Source organism: Colletotrichum chrysophilum (genome assembly GCF_026319265.1).
Source record: "Colletotrichum chrysophilum strain AFK26 chromosome Unknown scaffold_193, whole genome shotgun sequence".
Taxonomy (NCBI): Eukaryota; Fungi; Ascomycota; class Sordariomycetes; order Glomerellales; family Glomerellaceae; genus Colletotrichum; species Colletotrichum chrysophilum.
In genome coordinates, this window is record NW_026517480.1 from 275 (window position 1) to 18882 (window position 18608).

Genomic DNA, 18608 nt, shown 5'->3' on the forward strand with positions numbered 1-18608 from the left:
AAGGACGAGGACAAAGACATTAACAACAAGGGTATAAGAAACCAAGGGTATCAAAAACAAGTACGAGGACGACAAGGACGAACAGGGACGACGGGGATGAGAGAAAAGACGTGGGCAGGAACGATAGAGCCTAAGGATAACAGCATAAATAAGGGAAGGAAGAATAAGGACTAAGTCCTCCCATCCGCTCTTTCTATCTTAAGAACATCGCTCCTTCCTAGAAGCGCCCCTTGGCACTAGCAGGAGCGAATACGACGCCCTGGCCCCCGTTCTTCCCGCCCTCGTCTAGTGTTTGCTGTCGTCGCTGTTGTCCTCTGTCGTCATTGTCGTTATCTGTCGTTCTCTTTCGTCCTTGTCGTCCTCTGTCGTTCTTGTCGTCCTTGTCGTCCTTGTCGTCCTTGTCGTCCTTGTCGTCCTTGTCGTCCTTGTCGTCCTTGTCGTCCTTGTCGTCCATGTCGTCCTTGTCGTCCTTCATGCCACTTCATTTGGTTTCTGGCTTTTTCCAACAACATATCGACATACCACTCCACTCCAGCATGGCTACGAACCCGCCTAACCGGTCCAAACAGGACTTGAAACCTCGTTACCGCCTGAATTCGGTCTAGTTGGTCGCATCATACACGCACTTAACGCCCGGGGAGCAAAGGTTGGGCGACGATCTGATCCGCCTGCTCTGGGACAGAAACCGACTTCTACAGAAGCTCAACAACGACAGCATCGAGCTCGAGCAAGCCCGCCAGTTGGTTTGGGGACTTGTCTTCCACAACTGGAACTCAAACGACAAAACGCCCGCACCTGCTAAAACCCCCCGCACCCGCGAATATTCTCGCGTCAAGGTTGAACTTTGTTTGGACTATTTGAACTGGTGGGAAGATGATACGAACGGGCTACAGGCCTACAGATTTGGAATGGGCGCCAACCATCAGTACCACGGTGTCTGTCCTAGCCGTTGTGCGTGTTTTCATCCCACTTGCTTGGATAAATGCTAACAATAAGCCATAGCGCGCTAGCAACAACATAGCTCTCGGAGGCTTTCCAATTTGGAGCTCAATCCATGCTCAAGGCAAGGAATGCCTAACGGGACGAGAAGGATGGGCGACAGGCGCAATGACAGAAGCCAGATAGCCCTTAGAAGCAAGAACTTCAGAGAAATAGAACTTTAGAGAGAAAAACGTCTTAATGAGTGAACTTGATCTACCGCTTGCCACCGACAAACTCCGGGACCAAAATTTCACACGCTTCGGGTAAAACATGCCTCAGAACTGACCTGGAAGATCCGGGCTTAACCTCTCCAAGGCACGACGACTTGCCAATAATGCCTGTACTCATTTTGAAAGCCATGGTCTTCGTACTCGTAACTACCGAATTTCCCAGCCACACGAAGGAATCTCGTCCGGCTTAATTCTCACACGCCGCTCACCAGCTAAATGGCCCGAGACCCATATCAGGTATGCCAAAGGGGTCATCTTCACCGTCAGTGCGACGTCTGGGCCTCTGCTCCCAGTAATCCTGGAACACGCTCATCTCCACAGCCTCCTTTGTCGGGTACACTCTCCAGAACGGGTCATCGTAACCATTGAATATGTACTTATTCACCAAGAACAGGGACTTCTCCTTCTTATTGACCGCGTCGCTTAAAATAGACGGCAAGCTCGCGTCTTCCGCGCGGTGCAGCCTTGTCGTGAGAAGGTTCCTGTCGCGGCGGAGGTGGCCGGCCATTGCGTTGTACTCTTCACGCAAGAGCTTGTCCGTGTAGCGGTTGAAGTACCTTTGCCTGCGCCCGCTGGGCGTGTTTTCCTTGAGGATTTGGAGGAAGTCAGCACGCTCTTGTCCGTACTCTCTGTCAGTCCATCCATCTTCGCAGAACAGGTGTGCGATCCTTTTGATGGTGTCTGTTGATGGGGTGAGAGGACGAACGGGAGGGGGGCTTGGCTCCTGAACGGGAGATGGGGCGGGATCCTGCTCGATATGAGTTGGTTCAGGGTCCTCGTTTGTTTCCCAAGATTCGGTCGTCGGTACTGCGTTGATTGACGTTGGCTGTTGTGCGAGAGGCAGTATCGAATTCTGGCTTCTTGCCATCGGGTCCTGGTCCTCAGCTAAACTCAAAAGCCCGGGCGCTGGTAAATCCGAAGCCTCAAGTGATATCGAATCACATAAACCCGTTGATGTTGGATCCTCGGGTTCAGGCACTGTTGGATCCCACGACCCAAGCGCTAACGAGTCCCATGATACAGGTGCGTATGAACCACATAGCTCCGAGAATGGTATTCCAGACGCTAGGAAATCCCACGACCCAGGTGCAGTCGAATCCCACGGCTCCACTGCTGGAACATTAAGATCCACGTCCGTGGATTTCCAACTTCTAGGAGTCGACCTCTGCCCCCTTTCCAACTCTCGCTTTTGCTTCCTTTCCAACTCACGCTCACGCTCACACTCCCTCAGCGCGGACTCATAGTTCGACATGAGTAATGCTTCCTCCTGCGTTCCCCGCAGTAGCTCATCCCAGGTTGGATTCGTTCGCGTGCGGATGTAATTCACGCAGTGACTATCACTCCTAACGCCGCACAGCTTGTGGAGCGCTACTGGCAAGTCGTCCACATGACAGTCCATGTACTTTAGGACATAATGCTCGCGGAAGATTTGGCACAGCTCGGCGATGAGATCCTGGTACTTAGCTTCGTCTTTGAAATACCCCAGTAGATCTCTCGTGTGATTACGCACGTCACAGCGATAGTCGTCTGTGGTGTAGCGCTCGTTTGTTCTGGAGTCTGGGAATAGGCCTTCGTGGGCAGATTCCTTGAGGTCCGTGGCCTTCTCCTTCGTAGCTGGGCAAAGGGGCCCGGCAGAGGAGAGCTCGAGAGTTTGGTCGGCGAGGGCGATGGCTTGCTGGAATAATAAGATGTCTTCGGGCGAAATGGGAGAGTCTTCTATGGTTTGTACATGCGATGATCCTGCAGAGATGATGGTGTTTGGTAGGTGAGATGGACGCCTAGGCTGAAGTTCAATAGTGGTGCGAGAGCATGAGCTGGCCTTCCTCAATTTTCCCGATGAAGAAGAGAGCAACTTCATGTTTATAATGATCTTGAGGCTATCGGAGATGGAGGTTGTCCGCCAGGGTGCGAGCACTGAAGTGCCGTGGCCCACTTATACAAAGCTAAATATTCGTTTCCACGGGTTGACCAACTGTGTTTGGTCGACCTTTACGAGCCAATCGTCCTGCCCAAAGGACGATCTCCATGAGTGTCAGAGTTGCCACAGCATGTACAACCTTTTGATACAAAGTTGCCCTCGCCACCTCTTAAGGTTGGAATGAATAGAGGCGAGCCGTATTCTACCTATTTACAGTGGCGTACCGTGTATCGTGACGTATGCTGAGACATTCATATCTATTGCGAAGGAGTTAAGACGGCTTCGTGCGGCTACAAGCCAAAAGACTGCATCATGCTCATGAAACTGGACTATGAACGGTGCCCTCCGGGTTTTGCACAAAGTTGCTCATAACATTGATGCTCTTAGACCGTTGCCACTCAGTATCGTTCAACAAAAACCCATACTCCTGTCAAATCTCCGCTGTTCCCTCTTGGCCACCCCATCCATGTCCTGGCACTTCCCTCTCCACCACTCAGACTGATAGCGTTCTATCTCCCAATCACCCCATTTTTTGATCTCACTGACTGACATTAGAATGATGTGAACCTTTGGCCGTGCCTTTGAAAACACCCGGAGCACTTTCTTCGTAAAGTTACTGTCTGCGATACGGAGCTCCTTCAGCTTCGGTGCTAACTCCGGACGTTCCGTCAACGCCTCGAACACCTTGTCGTGGCCAGTATTCCCCCCGCATCGTGTAGCCTTGCTGATGTGTAGATGTGTGAGATCAGGGCAATGCTCGCATAGCGCGAGGAACGACTTCTCCGAGAGGCCCGAGGCGCCTGGTAGATCGAATGTTTTGAGTTTGGGACAGGCTTGGGCGATCTTGACGATGTCATCGTCTGTCAATTTCTCGGCCGAGTTGGTGGCGCCGCTGTCGACGTCGTGTAGGGTAAAAGAAAACTTGGTTAGCCGTTCGCAGGTTTCTGTGAAGAAAGAAGTGTGTCAATGTGTGCCCTGGGGATAGAGTCAGTCCCGGTTTGGATAATGGAGATCTTACAACTTTGGCATAACCCGGCACTCCGGATGACTAAAGCTGTAGGCAGAGACAACTCACGGCGTCAACATGTCCCAAAAGCTGATCTCTCTAGTTGCATGGCCAAGCCACTAGTCGCGTTCTTCTTGCCACTGCTTCTCATGCCTGAAGCATACTCTAGCATTGCCTTTGGGCCCCTTTGGTCGCGGTGCTCTCGTAGTCTTCGGCGTGGAGGTTTGCTTCTTCCTCTGTGCTGGTGATGCTAGCTGGAAGCTGAGATCATCATCGTCACTGAAGTCGTCGGCGTCAAAGTACACCGCCGCGGCGGCGTTTTGCGCAGACGACTGGCTCAACGTCTGCTGGCCGGGCTCTGGCTCGGATGTCACCGAGATGGGACATGCTATCTTGTCATTATTCGAGGTGGATGAACGGGGTATCCCAGGCTTAGAGCCGGTCGCGGGGCGGCCAGCGGGCGCAGCGGCCGCGCTGGACGGCTTGGCTTTGACGCGCCGGCTGGCACCGGACACAGCAGCACGCCGTCTGACACCGTATCTAGCGGCAAGAGTTGCCCTTCTGTCCGCGTCGAGCCTCCTCAGCATTCGTGACGGCGGCATCGTGATTTTCCAAATTGAAGTGCGATTTGAGTTTTCAAGCCGAGACGTTTCTTTCTGCACGCGTGATGTTGAAAATCCCTGAGAACTCGGCCCCTGGGAAAAAGAAACCACTCCCTGAAACTATCTAAATCAGATAACTCCGGTGGAGAATTGCGCACGTCGCGGCGCCCCTTCATTGGCTAGATTAGCCTGGGTTAACATGACATCATCTCCATAATTCCTCGAGCCGAACCTTGTTCTCAATACGATGCTCGCTTCTTTTTTACCTCTCTTTTACTCAAAGTCATCACTAAACAGGCAATATGACTGTAGTTTGGACCTCTCAGTGTTTGTGGGACTATAATGCTACATTAACGTGATCTCATCCCGAAAATGGCATGAACCGATTGACGGTGAGGTAAACGCCTGCAGGCTGTCGACGGAGAGAATAGAAATCTTCGATGTACACGAACAACCGGCCACAAAGATAGAAAAAAAGGAGAACAGACATCGGCACACTAACACGAAGTGGTATCGCCATATCTGGATCTTGGTTGGCCGATGAATTTCTCCATTTCATTGCCCAGCGGTGCAGCCTGTTGGATATGCGCCGTTTTAGTTTTGGCGAGATTTGCGGGATAGCTGTTTCCGGATCGTTTGGCATCGCTGCGTTCTCCGCTAACTCGTGCTCGATGACATGTGGCTGCGTTTGGTTCTCGTATTTTTCGATGTTGCGCCGGTGCCACCTGCAAACATCGACGGCGTAGTACAAGCTGCCTTGTACGCAAAAGAAGGTCTGGTATGACGCGAAGATTCTCCAAATAATCTTTTCTGCATCAGTTGGGAAATAAAAATTCCAGGCGAAGAGAAAAGACGCGCCAAAGAAATTTGCAACCAGAAGAGCGAGTGGCAAGAAAATCGGGTCTGCAGGCTCCCAAACATATGGCGGAACTCGATCCCATGGTGGTGGCGGAACTCGATCCCAGAGCTTCGGCTTCATAGACCTGGCAAGCAGTTTGACACGTATGATTTCTAAGAAACGATAGTAGTATGCGAGATGAGCACCGAACAACCAAGGGTGCCCTCTCACAAAATGAACAGGAGTTCGGTACCAATTCGTGTCGTCGACCGGGAGGTTAGGGTGCGTCTTGGAAAGACTTAAATCACTCTCAATCAACTCAGGGGTGGTGGTAAACATACCTTTAACCTGGCTGCTGCACGAATCTCACTCACTCTTTTCCCGTTCTTAGTATAAATATATCTGGGCTTGCCGACGGTCGGTTTCTGGAACCAGAATGCCGAGGTGAAGATCATAACCGAAACGAATGATAATGCGGTCAGCTCTAGGGTGGTCATCGGAAACCCCTTGTGTATCCGTGAGAGCTGGCCAACACTAAACCATATAACTTGGAGAACAGTGAGAACTCTGTTAGCACATCGTCAGCTACTGCATCTCGCTGTCATGTAGCTACGAAACGACACGTCATGAAGATGTGAGAGAAATCAGAGGTATCAGTACCTGGATAAGGTGTCTGCGGTGTCGGTCTTATCCACCATCATAGATTTCATATCCGGGAACTCTACATGCCCTTGTTCCAGAAGATAATGAAACTCTTCAGCAGTGATCGGGAACCCCTTTTGGAAGTCTGGGCTCCTCAAAAATAGTCCGCCCATATCGACGAAGAAGGCATGTCGATACGTCCATGAAGTCCCATTGCATAAATGTGCATCGCGTTTGAATAACTATAAGCTTAGTCAGATGGTCCCAGATTCTTACGTCACTCAGAATATCTGCATCATACTTTTACACTTCTTCGTGCACTTGACAATTGCCCTATGGCAATTGCAAAAAGAAAGTCGGGTCCTAGCAGGCCTAGTAGTGCTAGGTGAAACTTGTCGAGATAGTGATGCCACGACTTATCCGAGGGCGATGCAGCATTGGGATGTGTAGAAACCCAACAGCATAGGAGAACGGTGAAGCAACAGTCCCAAAGAATTTCAATACTTCCTCGATCATTGGAAGTACCCACCCAGCCATCCACAGGCGCATGGATGTCGACAACATTCCCGGTCTCTGATGACATTGTTGAAAAAGTCAAAAGATATCGCGATGCTTTCTGTCGTGCCAGGAGGTTAGAGAGAGGGTAAGCTCCTTAAAACAAATTGGTCTGCAGAAAGATACGGGATTCTTCTCATCCTGCGTCCCAGCCTTCCGTGGCCGAGCAAGGGATAAGATGGAAAGAATAACGGCAGGATCTTGGTCCCCGCACCGAGAGGCTCAAGGCCAATCAAAGAATCCAAGAATCTGACATCTTCTCCATGAGAAAAACTGACAGCCTGATGGTATCAGCGCTTACATAGGTTACATCACAGCTCAGCTTCGGGGGTCCCGTCTTGGCACGCGTAAGCGCCCGGTCTTTCAAAGGCCCTCCACGGAAAAGCACTGAGGCCCCGTCGGGAACATTGCATGCGCGGTGACCCCTCTCCCCATCGTCCACGTCTTTTCTGGCAGCCTTGACGACTCGAGTAAAAACATGTTCTGCCACACATGGCAAAAGAATATGGAGGGACTGAATGAGCACTAGAATTGTCGGCATGCTAGCATTGTTCGCTTGTGCGCAGTCTATCTGGACTCGAATCCAACTTCCCACGTACTTTGAATCACGTCGGATGGTCCATCCGCTGCGAGTAACATTGTCTGTTCTCGATGGAACCGATTCCCCGACCGCTGTCCCACCAACACCATGGTCGAATCCACCCCTAAGCCCTTCACCTTCACACAGAGCACCTCCGCATTTGTGTGGCGCTCAAGCTGTTCCTGAGACAGATAACGTCGGCCAGAGGATAGTCCGAACCACGAATCATCATCCGCTCCCTTCTCTACCTTTTCATAATTGTGCCTTTGACGCACCGGCTTCAGCACTAGAACCGCTGCATCCGCACTCACCAGCGTTGCCACGAACCCCTTGACTTGCAGCAGACCCCCGTTGCTCACCAGCCCGCAGCTCTCAATCGATGGGTGTCTATCAGCTTCAATCTCCAAGCGATTATTTTTGACCCTGGGCATCCAGCACTTCCCAGACGCTGCGTTAGGCGAGCTGCACATCACCGTGAGGTTGACACCTCGTCCCCTCATCAACCTATCGTAGACGCCTGCGAAACCCAGACCGTAATCGACGGTTATGTTCTCCGGCAGATCGCTCACTAGTCCCATGTATCCGTACACGAGGTCTTCTTCTCTCCCGCATTGTCTCCTTGTTGTTGTTCCACAAGGTTGGCATATCCACCAACTTCACCTTTGGACTCATTGTGTGCCGGAGGAACGGGTTCCATGTAGTGGCCTCGGCCGAAGAGCCGCCCTCTGTGTTGGCCGCCCACACCTTCTTCACCAGCCGCGTAACCGATCTGGCTCTGCCTCCTAGAGCTTCCACGATCTGCGCTACTGCGAGGTCCTCCATCGAGCAGAACCCCCAGCCGTTCCAAGCTATCGTCTGCTGATTTAGAACGGCCTCTTGGAACGTCCACACCCTTTGACTTCATTTACTGATCTTCAACTGCTTGCCCAGCTGCCTGTAGCGGACTTCCAGCCAGGACGTCAGTTTGTATTCGTCGCCTTCGGGCCCCTCTATCCATCCTTCTCGTCTGCCTCCGAGCGGGTCCGCCAGTTGCATCATGGCAGTCTGCAGCTCCGGCACGACGGCCAGCACACCGGCCGCCCTCTCGTAGTAAAGGCCCATCTTCGGTATTTCGCGGGCCAAGTCGCCGGGGTCGTCCTGCTTCACGCACAAGGCGTCGATCCAAACATGGCCGATACCTGTGTGCCGCATAGCCTCTTGGACGGTGCGTCATAGGCCTTCTCTATCCGGGTGCTGCGTCCACACGTATGACAAAGCCATGTATTCGGTCGGGGCCCCGGCCGGCTCGATCACGTCCCACGACGAAACGTTTACCAGTCTGGTCGGCGCGAAGTCGGCGCTGTTGTGGCTGCGCAACTTTTCGATGATTCTGCATGCCATGGGCGAGCTTGTCCAGTTCTCCTTGACGTGCAGGACTCCGCGCTGCCAGCGTTTGCCCCGTCGCCGCGCTTCCTTACTCCTTCTGGTCATTGTGGGGGCTCCTATACTGGGTAGAAGGCTTGATTTGTTATTGCTGACTCCGAGCCTCTTCGGTGATAGGGTTAGTGAACGGCTTTGGAGAATCGTTGGTGTTGTTGCTGGCAGCGCGTGGTGAGAGCCTTGATCGCCTGTTGATTCTGGGAGAGTGGCCCAGGTATGTATCAATGCAGAAGACTTTCTGCTTATCGAAACGCTGAGCAGCTGACGCTCCAATTACAGGAGGAAACCTTCCTCGGCTTTAGCCCGGCCCTGGACGTTTTTGCCAATCTTCAAGCGGAGAAAGCAGAGCGACGGGAAAACAGGCCGTTGGCACACCCAGCTGCTGCCACAGCCTGATGTGTCGTTCTATTTTCCCTTTCTGCCTCGCCCATTCTTTCAGCTTTGGTCAGCAACTTGGCTTCTTGCATAGAGCGGGATTCTGACTGGTAGGTATCTGAACCAATCCGGACTGAATAGCGATCAAGCCATCTTGAGAATCAAAGGCACCCTTGCAATAGTTGGCATGACGTCTGAAGGTGTTCACTCCACTCTACACAGGTACGTACAGATCGGAAAGGAATACCGAGAGACTTCATCTTGTCTTCGTAGTGTTTTGTACTGAAATGCTTCATGCTACCGAGTGCATGGAGTCCAATAACTATACAAGTCGCAGCACAAAGGTACCTTGGTGCAAAACATTGAAAGAGGACCCTGTGTCTGCACCAAGATTGAATAAGATACGCTGAACGGTCAGGTACCCTGATGAAAGGACTATCAACAATGGGCATCACATACAATATCCGTATGAGAAGTTTCTCCTTTCTCCCACTTTCTTATACAAACTTGATAGGAACAGGAGTTCCCCTTCCCCAATTTAGGTCCCAACACCAGTCAGGATGGCAATGGAAGTCCCCTACTCCCTGTTTCATAGACAGAAATATCAGGCGTATTTCTTATTGTTCATCTAATGTTAACATTCTAGAATCTATTTGCTTATGTATATCGTCTAAGGACTTTTCCCTCTTCTATGATACCCGCAGTCTCGTGAGGCATACCCTCAAGCTTGATGCCGGCAAAGGCAATATCTGTTATCATCTTTTGTACAATTCACCAGCACAACGTACCACAATGCCTGCGAGTGGTGCTGCGCCGGCCTCCCCCCGTTGACGCAAGCGTAGGCCGAGGCAGAACAACACAACAGACCCATATGATGCATACCTTACGACCACAAGATGGACAGAAGACTTGATGTCAACGCAGGCTTCAAGCTGCAAGCTCGAAACGTAGCTCGCCTCCACAACAATTTGAAGGCGGCCTCAGTCCATCGGCTGGACTCTGTTTAGTTAGCAGAGTCCATCGACGATCTGCTCGACCGCGAAAAGGGGATTACCAACGACCTGCTCCCCATCCTGTGGCGCGTCAACCGCCTTGGTAACCCTATGGCGGACGACCAGAGTTACAAGCGGGCGCGCGACGCAGTGTTCAAAGCAGTTTTCCGCAACTGCAATACTAACAGGCAGGTCTACCTGCCCAACCCGACTCGAGAACGCCACCTCTCTGACACCACTGTCCACGTCGGCTTGCTGGCGGAGGATGCCACGCCAGCAAAACAACACGCCGCAGAAAAGGAAAATTGATGGTACTCCGACCAACAAGCGCAACATCAAGCGTATCGCTGGCGCGCGGGTCTTCGTGAAGGTTCTCGCTGGTTTCCCGATCGCTCAGCTGACTCTTACGATGGTGGATGAGAATGGGTCGGTCTTCCCCAACTCGATTGTCGTGACCTACGTCCCCGACTACGACCTTCCCCGTCTTCGGACTGAGGCTACGATGAAATGTGACAATGCCGGGTAAAAGCGGTACGGGACCACGAACATGGAATGGGTGGTGTACTGGACGAGGAATCTGCTGACCCATGGCAGGCGCGCCGCCGTTCACGACACGTCCCCCAGGAAAAGCAACATCCCCCTCACGCCTCATTCCTTCACCACGCCTATTCCGGATCAATAATCCAGACGACATGTTGAAGCTCGTTGATATCGAGCTGTACGTCGACTTGCTCCATGGACCGTTCTTTCCTGGCTATCCGGGCGGGTAGTAGGTAGGAACAACAATAGGAACAAAAACGAAAAGATAGCGACGATGATAGGAACAGGGACGATAGGGACGACAAGGACAACAGGGACGACAAAGACGATAGGGACGTAAGGGACCATAGGATTAATACATTGTTAATACTCTAAGACCTAGGGTAACTGTTATCCGCTAGCCAAGGAAGACTCTTCCGTCAATATGGCCTTGGACGACGACTACTTAAAGCCTCCGCCGGTAGCTGAATGGCAGCTGACGGACCAGGCAATTGAGATGAGCATCTTCTAGAGGCTCTGAAGAGCTTCGGTCATGAAACAGCATAGACAGGGAGACTGAGTTGGCCGGTGTGTAGTCGGACCACCTCAACCTGTGCGAAGAGGGACGCGTGATATGAGGCGCAAAGTAGCCGGTCTTGACCCAGGGCTCCAATTCGATTCTGTGCAGCCTGTCTGGTCTACTTCTGTCCGATATGACGGACACCGCGAACTTTCCGTAGAGCGGTTTACGGAACGACAAATTCATGCGACGTCTCAACCATGGAGGCTTAGCCTTAGTACAAAACCGAGTGGCTAGGACAGGGAAGCCATGCGCAGCCGGTGCGCAATGCGACCTGTGGTGGGCAGGCAATAAGCTCAATAGAGTCAGGACGATTGGGGTCCGAATAAATTGGCTGAGACGTGTTCATCCAATGTCAGATACAAAGGCGCCCAAAAGTCTCCGTTGGGGCTGTTAAAATGAAACTGAGGAAGGACTCTAACACCTTCAGGGGTTGCGTGCAACTACCACCACATTACTCGTACTTGACTACGAGAAGGACTAAGATCAACGAAAAGCATACCGTGGGAAATTCCTATCACTCTTCTCATTTTCTTAATATCCGTAAATCCCGACACAAGCGTGCCCACATGTAGTAAGTATACGTGATACGTGACTTCGTGTAGTTTGGTGCAGCTCCTCTGGCTTATCTCTTCGACGAGAAAGCCAGACTGGTTCTGCGATGCTCGTCTCCCAGGTAGAGGTAATTCTCAGTGACTACTGACCTCATTCTAAAGCGCTCGCTGATCCTGGACCATACCTACCCTCAGAGGCTCAATGTGCCCATCGGTTGCGGGAGCAAAGTGATGTGGAGTTCGCGGCGTGCCAAGCGGTTACAAGTCGCTGAAATGCAATCATGACTCAAAGACATTGACTTTTCGACGGCCGCAATGAGGACCGTGACCCGTCGTAAGAGATGTCCCTACGTAGGACTTTACCTTACGGACCTACTATTCTTAATAATGTCGAAGTTATTAAAGACGTGCATGTCGGCCTCAACAATCGGTGAACTCAGTTAGCTACCTCAGCCACTCTTTCGCACCACTCTCGCTTTGGAACCTTGATACCCATTCACATCAACGGCAACATGAAGTCCTCAATCGTTTTCGCCGCCATCGCGTCCTTCCTTGGCGCCGCTTCGGCTGTTGATCTAGTCTGCTATGGCACTGGAGTTCCTTCGCCTATCAGGAAGGGCGATATTGAGTTTGCAATCAAGAACCGGCCGACTGAGCTGGGCATTCCCGGAGGCACAAAGTTTACATATCGCTTCAAAACTTGCATCGACCCTGAGAACAGCCCCAAGGAGGTCGCTGTAATTACAACACCCAGCAGTAAGTTCTTATTACCACTGATTGTACATTCATGTGGCCGAAAACGATTGGCCTTTGCTAGCCCTTCTCCTTCATCAACGGGCCTTGCAAAACTGCCCTGCCATCCCTAGCCGTAGCCCGTACTGGTTTATCCACCGAGTCAACGTTGCTAACAACTACAACCTAGTCACGAGAGAAGGATCGGTCAAGCTGGCGAACGGCGTCATCGAGTGTAGCACTGACGGGCCCCCGGATTCCACCTGCTAAGCGCGGATGATTGTCGTTTGAGCGCTGCGTTTTTAGATATCAAATTCATTCCCAGCAAATTCCTCTGGGGTCGCTTTCTTGAAATTGTTAATTGGTGGCTACTAAATTGTGAACACGACTGAGAGCAACACTTAAGGCTTGACGCCCTGGATATGTGCTGCAGCCAAATTTCATGCTCCTCTCCTCGCATCTCAAGACTTGACCCCGCCTGCATTGTGCCGGATTTCCTGGTACATTTGCTCCTCTCCAAGATACTCCGCATCATATCTGAATCGGTCCTTCGATATAGTAGTTGGGAAAGAGTCCGTTCTTCCCTTCCATCTGCCCGCATATCTCAACTCAAACAGCATGCGCATGACTTGCAGATTTTCATCTCTCTCCCATCTCTTAGCTTTTGTCGCTCCGTATCCTGATTTCTTCTGTAGAAAGATCGTCGTGGGTTCCAGGACAAACGACAGTCCAATAATTATGAATCCAACTGCTAGTAGAAGCGATAGTCCCAAGATGGAAAAGTTGAGTGTTCCCTGGGCATCCCTGGTAGTCTGGGACTTACACATGGCTTCGTGTGCAACTTGTACCTGCTCTTGGGCTTCCGAGCTCTTTGCGCTGGCGTTCCAAGCTTTGAAGATTGATCCTGGCACAGCAATTGAGGGGCCCGTGGCATACTCCGTCACTTGGTGCTGTAGCTTGGACAGAGCATCGGCGAAAAGGCGTCCCATTTCCCTCTTCCACTGGTCGGAAGGCAATTTGAGCTGCGTCAATTCCGCCACCAGCTCTTGTGCCTCGAGAAAACTCTGTGTGCGTGTCCATATCAAATGGTAGAATGAAGATATCGAAAGATGAAATAGCAGCCGCTCTACAGTTGCCAGCTGTACCGGGTTCAACTCCAAACGCTCTTCTCGCGCGCTTGACATAAGCTCACCACTCCCTACAAGAGAAGTGCAGATGCCGTTGTTGGGATTGCAAATCTCATGCCTGTCGGCGCAGGCAATAGGGCTTACGTATCGGTCGGGTTGATAGTAAGTGGTACCACCCTCAGTATCCACAGGAATATTGGCTCCAAAAACAGGGTCGTCATTTGGCTGCAGATGAAGGACTGAGTTGGGTGCGATAAACATCAGTGTGATATCCCTGTGATCGAGGACCAACGCATCTATCGGTGTCCAGTGGTTGTCGGTTCTGTGAGCGAATGAGACGTAGACTCCAGTGCCATATCCAGTGTGCATGTTCTGTCCATATTTGTTGTAGATATGCGTATAATTCCGAGATTCCAGGTTCCCATATAGATACTTGATCAGAACGTTGTCTTCCCACCCGAAAGTCTCTGCTTCGTTTCCGTTCACATCTCGGGCGAACCTGGACCCTGTGATGAGTGGAGCACACACAGTTTCTCTTCGGTAATTGACGCGATATTTTTCAGCCCGGTTGATACCCAAGTGCGATTGTGAATTGATCACCTCCGACTCCATTTTGAAAGCGCTGGCTCCGGTGGATCCCACGCAGATGTCGTCCGCAAAAGGGCATTCGACAGATGTTCCCGTCCAGCGTATCCAAGAGACTGGTAGACTGTTGCACGAGGCCGCTGAAGAGTTTGTGTAGCACTGTCGAGCATAGACTGAAGCCATGGAGTTGTCGTAGGTTGATTTCTGTTGGAGAGCGTCCCTGTCCGCCGGTTCAAATGCACCACAATCGCCCGCAGCCAATAATCGGAATTGTGTGGCACCGTCCGAGATACGAGACGAGAATATGGCTGCAACTGCAAAAACCGCAACATATAAAACTCCGCCAATGGCCCATGGAAGTGTTCTCAGGAGTGGGTAGTTCGCGTGGCCCCGCCAATTCCAAGCCTGACGGAGGAACAGCCCAGTGGCGGCCATTGGTGTCGGTGTATTTCGGAGAATGAGTTGTCGTTGGTAGTACAATCCGTCATGTTCACCCCCAGATGCAAGGATCTGATGGCATACAAATGTGACAATCCTCCAGAGCCTCGTTGCGACCACGGTGACGAATGTTGCGATAAAGGCAAGCAGAAGAGCCCCGTCGCGGGCGGACATGGTGATCGTGGCGCCTAGAACTCTACCATGGCTCCAGTCAACCCAGACTCCCATGTGAATTTCCTGAGACATGGTCACTAAGTGCGTCGACGGCAGGTGGTGTTTGCTGTGCAATAAGCGACCTCGCTGCTATTGTTCACGGAAATCGTTCAGAATCCTACTGGGCCATATCACTCGTAAAGAGGCGGACCCGAAACAATTTATTGAGTCAACAGCCCGCCCTCGTGACGATTTCCGTACCGCTGATTGGAATGGGTTATGATAGCTCCACCACTCCTCTGATTCGATGCCAAGAAATGTGGCTGAAAGCTGAAAATGCATCACGCTACGAATTCTGCGAAGCGCCTTGGCGACTCAAGGCAGGGTGCAATGCACTGCGGCGGGCCCTGGAGTAACTTTAATGGGTGTAGTCTCTCTTACTTCGATCAATGTCACGTCGTATGACAACGGTCTTGTAGGGGCGATGCGCATCTGGACTATTGCTTCTCGCAGATGACCCAGGTGCAAATCTGGAGAAGCTCTCTTCCCCGTCACGAACGGATGCTCGGAGAATACTCGTACCGAGTAAGAACCCGTTCACCATCTCTGGGAATGTTGTCTGTTGGGCCAAGAGCTTGCCCAGAAAAGGGATCATTTCCGTACCTTGGCCTCGCTTAAGATTTCCACATATGCATCCCATTGGCTACAGCGTCTCAACCGTACTTACAGAAGGAGGTTCCCATGAATGTCGCCCAATACGTTCACGTGCGCGTAGGAGCACCCGACCATGCAAGGCCCTGAAGCAATTCTTCGCGGTGGCAAGCCTGCACATATTACAGCAATAATTAGGATGCCTGCAACTTTTCGGGCTGAGTACGGGTCTTCTGTTCGATTTCGGAAATTGGAAATTGAGGTCATATTAACGGGCATCTCGGAGACAAGAGCGTCTCAACCCAGACATAGGGCGATTGATTCAGAGATCGGAGGGAAAATAGAAAAGAAAGGCATGATAGAGACAAAAAGAACGACAAGAACGAGAGGTCCTGGGGCGGTAGTCCGCCGCCCGGTCGCTCAGCAGACGCAAAATCAATACATGCTTGGGGATAACTATGTGTCGTAATAAGAGACCGAGATGCTATTGAGAACTTATGATATCCCTGATGCGTTCCAGCTGTTCCTTGGCCCGACCGATTTCAATCTCCAGGCATTGTCTAAGTTCCGGGTTTTCCTCGCTTTCCATTGCAACATTCTCGTCCCTAATGATGTCGAAAGATGTGCTCATGAGACTAAGCTCATCTTTAATCGAGTCCTGGAGCTCCTTCTGGAATTCATCTGCCAAAGTCTTCCATCTTCTTCGGAACTCTCGCATGTGATTCATAAAGAAGTCTTGGCTCTGCACCGTACCGTTGATGATCCCCTTTCGTCGTTGGTCGCTTCCCCTGCCTGCTTCGAGTATTAGCCACATGAAGAAGCACCGGAACAGAGACCCAAAATATCATACCATACTCCATGTTACAGCGCCTGTAAGATTCTTCCATTGCCTTACCGACGATCGAGGTCCGGATTCCTGTAAGGGCATCTACTTCCAGGGCACTTTCTGAACAGTTAGCATAGAGCCAGGCTTGGTTGAGAAGAATACCTCACCGAACGTCATCCTGGAACGTTTCCCTCAAAGACTCCATCCTGGATAGAATTTGATTGGTACGCGCAAGCAATATCTCCCCAATTACATCGTTGACCTCCGGGAAAGCTTCGAGTTCCGTAGCTAGCAGGCAAGCAATCAGCAAACGTCATTCGTAAAAATGAAAACTGCTGAGGCCCTTACAGAGTAGTTCCATGGCCGCATCCATCTCATCCTCAAGATTTTCAACATCTGTATTGAGTCTACCCTGGATTGACGAGAGCATCTGCTTCCATTGCGGAGTCAAATCTCTGGCCATCTTGGTAATGATGTCCTGATTCCAATCATGAGGCCCTATGGCGGGAGTGCAATAATTCCCGTAGTTACGGCAAAAAGCACTGTAAGTCTCTGATTATTCAATCAGCGGACAGCCAAGGCATTGCGACAGAACCTAGACTCACGATGCGCCCACTACAATCATTATCAGTTAGAATACTTCACAGACTGGCTCAGTCTACTCACACCCTACCATTCTCGCGTTGCGTTTACGGCTGTTCTTCTCCATCGATCTGTTCGTTGATCTAGATAGCTCCAATAAGCCCCTTAGACCGGGATGATGAGGAGACTAAAGTGACCCTACCATCGTACACCTGGTTCTAGAAATGCTCTCTGGTTGCTCTACCCACACGTCTGAGATCTGAGCCGCGGCCTGTCAAGTTCTACTAATCAATCAGTAAAACACGAGCCAGCGATGTCGGCCTTTTAGCTTACCTCTCTCAGCTGACGCTCTATCTTGTCCAGAGTTCTGCGAACAGCCGATTTCTGTTCCGCATTGGCACTTCCGGCTCCAGACTCAACCCATAATCCGGCCTCTCCGAGCAAAGCAGGGATGTCATTGGTGACAAATTTGGTGGCAAGTCTCAACTGACTATCCGCGATGATGGAGAGACAGTGCTTCCGCAGAGCAATAATTCCGCTCAGCTGCAAAGAGGGGATTGCCTCGTCTTTCGGTGACGTGGCCTTGGACCAGTACTCCGTGTTGCTGATGCAGAAAACATGAACAATCCCACCCCGGACCTTGTCTCGATAGCTGGCTTGAAGTTTCTTCCTAACCTCTGCGTTTCGAGTCTCGACCAAGAAGGTTTTGAGACTAAGTTCGACAGGTTAGCGAAAACAACGACTCGCTGCCGTCCTGGTAATCTACTTACTCATGGAGTTTCTGTTCCCAAATTTTCCTGAAGCCATATCATCAGCAATCTGGATCGCATTAGGTAGGGAAGTCGTACTCTTCCTTTCTTAAGTCCCGATGGAGATCATACATCTCGTCCTCCTCTTCTTTTGTGAGATCTTCATCATCGTACTCGTCCAACAAACGCTTGATTCCATCAATTTGGCCCCTGGCAGTCGCAACTTCGGCGCTCAGCTGCTGTATACGTTTCGCTCGCTGACCCTTCCAGTCGTTCTTTGCCTCCGACGCTTGAATATCCTGAGCATTCAGTATTAGCAACACTGAATCACGAATGGGTTTCAGCACAGCCTTACATCAGATCTAGTGCAGACGATTCCCACTTTACTCAGACCCGCTCTTCGCACAAGTTCAAAGACGCTCGCCACGCCTACATCTGTCGTTGCGCGGCCAATATTGCACAAAGCAAACACCTCGTCGCACTCGAGTAGGTATCGTTCTGTAATGCTTCTTCGCGCAGAGTTCAAGTCTCGAAGTCCTTGATCGGGGCATAAGTTATCCTATGTGTAATCACAATTCTGGTGGTGTACTTACCAGGAAGGTCTACGAGCACCAGTCCCTTGCTGAGTATGTGCGCGTCGAGAAATACCCTGTGACCTTTGAGCAAGGATCCCTCACCATCTCTTGTAGCAAAGAACCGCCTTACTTGATCTTTCGTACGAAGGGCCAGATTGCCGGGCCTTGTGACCCAGGCGCCTCGGATGTAAGTTGTATTAAGAAGTCTGAGCAGCTTTCTTTGGAGCTTCTGTTGTGAATTCCTCCGAGCTCTGGAACGCCATCCTCAAGCCAACGTCTGAAAGTCCACAACACAAAGCCTTCCGGCTCTGTTGTAAGGAAGGCTTCGTTTCCAAGTCGCCCTCGGAACAGGGCTCGAAAAGTGTCCCGAGCAACACCGGCGTGCTCCTTAGCCTCTTC

At 51.3% G+C, this 18608-nt stretch overlaps 8 protein-coding genes across 8 annotated transcripts; 2 read left to right on the plus strand and 6 right to left on the minus strand.

The window, feature by feature from the left end:
• Positions 1-217: 217 nt before the first annotated feature.
• On the minus strand, positions 218-538 carry COL26b_012844 (uncharacterized protein; the record flags this gene model as incomplete). Its single annotated transcript, XM_053185479.1, has 2 exons — positions 218-479; positions 519-538. 2 exons carry the CDS (start codon positions 536-538, stop codon positions 218-220), a joined length of 282 nt encoding a protein of 93 aa, XP_053030555.1.
• Positions 539-1416: 878 nt separating this feature from the next.
• COL26b_012845 (uncharacterized protein) lies at positions 1417-3380 on the minus strand (the record flags this gene model as incomplete). Its single annotated transcript, XM_053185480.1, has 4 exons — positions 1417-1892; positions 2427-2664; positions 2722-2886; positions 3354-3380. 4 exons carry the CDS (start codon positions 3378-3380, stop codon positions 1417-1419), a joined length of 906 nt encoding a protein of 301 aa, XP_053030556.1.
• Positions 3381-4282: 902 nt separating this feature from the next.
• On the minus strand, positions 4283-4737 carry COL26b_012846 (uncharacterized protein; the record flags this gene model as incomplete). The annotated part of the gene is given in 2 exon segments (XM_053185481.1): positions 4283-4288; positions 4300-4737. 2 exon segments carry the CDS (start codon positions 4735-4737, stop codon positions 4283-4285), a joined length of 444 nt encoding a protein of 147 aa, XP_053030557.1.
• Positions 4738-8252: 3515 nt separating this feature from the next.
• Positions 8253-8822, minus strand: COL26b_012847 (uncharacterized protein; the record flags this gene model as incomplete). Its single annotated transcript, XM_053185482.1, has 2 exons — positions 8253-8546; positions 8598-8822. 2 exons carry the CDS (start codon positions 8820-8822, stop codon positions 8253-8255), a joined length of 519 nt encoding a protein of 172 aa, XP_053030558.1.
• A 1220-nt stretch (positions 8823-10042) lies between these two features.
• On the plus strand, positions 10043-10664 carry COL26b_012848 (uncharacterized protein; the record flags this gene model as incomplete). Its single annotated transcript, XM_053185483.1, has 3 exons — positions 10043-10093; positions 10154-10384; positions 10434-10664. The coding sequence occupies 3 exons, from the start codon at positions 10043-10045 to the stop codon at positions 10662-10664; spliced, it is 513 nt and encodes a 170-aa protein (XP_053030559.1).
• A 1639-nt stretch (positions 10665-12303) lies between these two features.
• On the plus strand, positions 12304-12793 carry COL26b_012849 (uncharacterized protein; the record flags this gene model as incomplete). The annotated part of the gene is made up of 2 exons (XM_053185484.1): positions 12304-12547; positions 12714-12793. 2 exons carry the CDS (start codon positions 12304-12306, stop codon positions 12791-12793), a joined length of 324 nt encoding a protein of 107 aa, XP_053030560.1.
• Positions 12794-15961: 3168 nt separating this feature from the next.
• COL26b_012850 (uncharacterized protein) lies at positions 15962-16766 on the minus strand (the record flags this gene model as incomplete). The annotated part of the gene is made up of 4 exons (XM_053185485.1): positions 15962-16269; positions 16328-16419; positions 16471-16591; positions 16652-16766. 4 exons carry the CDS (start codon positions 16764-16766, stop codon positions 15962-15964), a joined length of 636 nt encoding a protein of 211 aa, XP_053030561.1.
• A 443-nt stretch (positions 16767-17209) lies between these two features.
• COL26b_012851 (uncharacterized protein) lies at positions 17210-18314 on the minus strand (the record flags this gene model as incomplete). The annotated part of the gene is made up of 4 exons (XM_053185486.1): positions 17210-17597; positions 17656-17682; positions 17734-17933; positions 18312-18314. The coding sequence occupies 4 exons, from the start codon at positions 18312-18314 to the stop codon at positions 17210-17212; spliced, it is 618 nt and encodes a 205-aa protein (XP_053030562.1).
• Between the last annotated feature and the right edge of the window lie 294 nt (positions 18315-18608).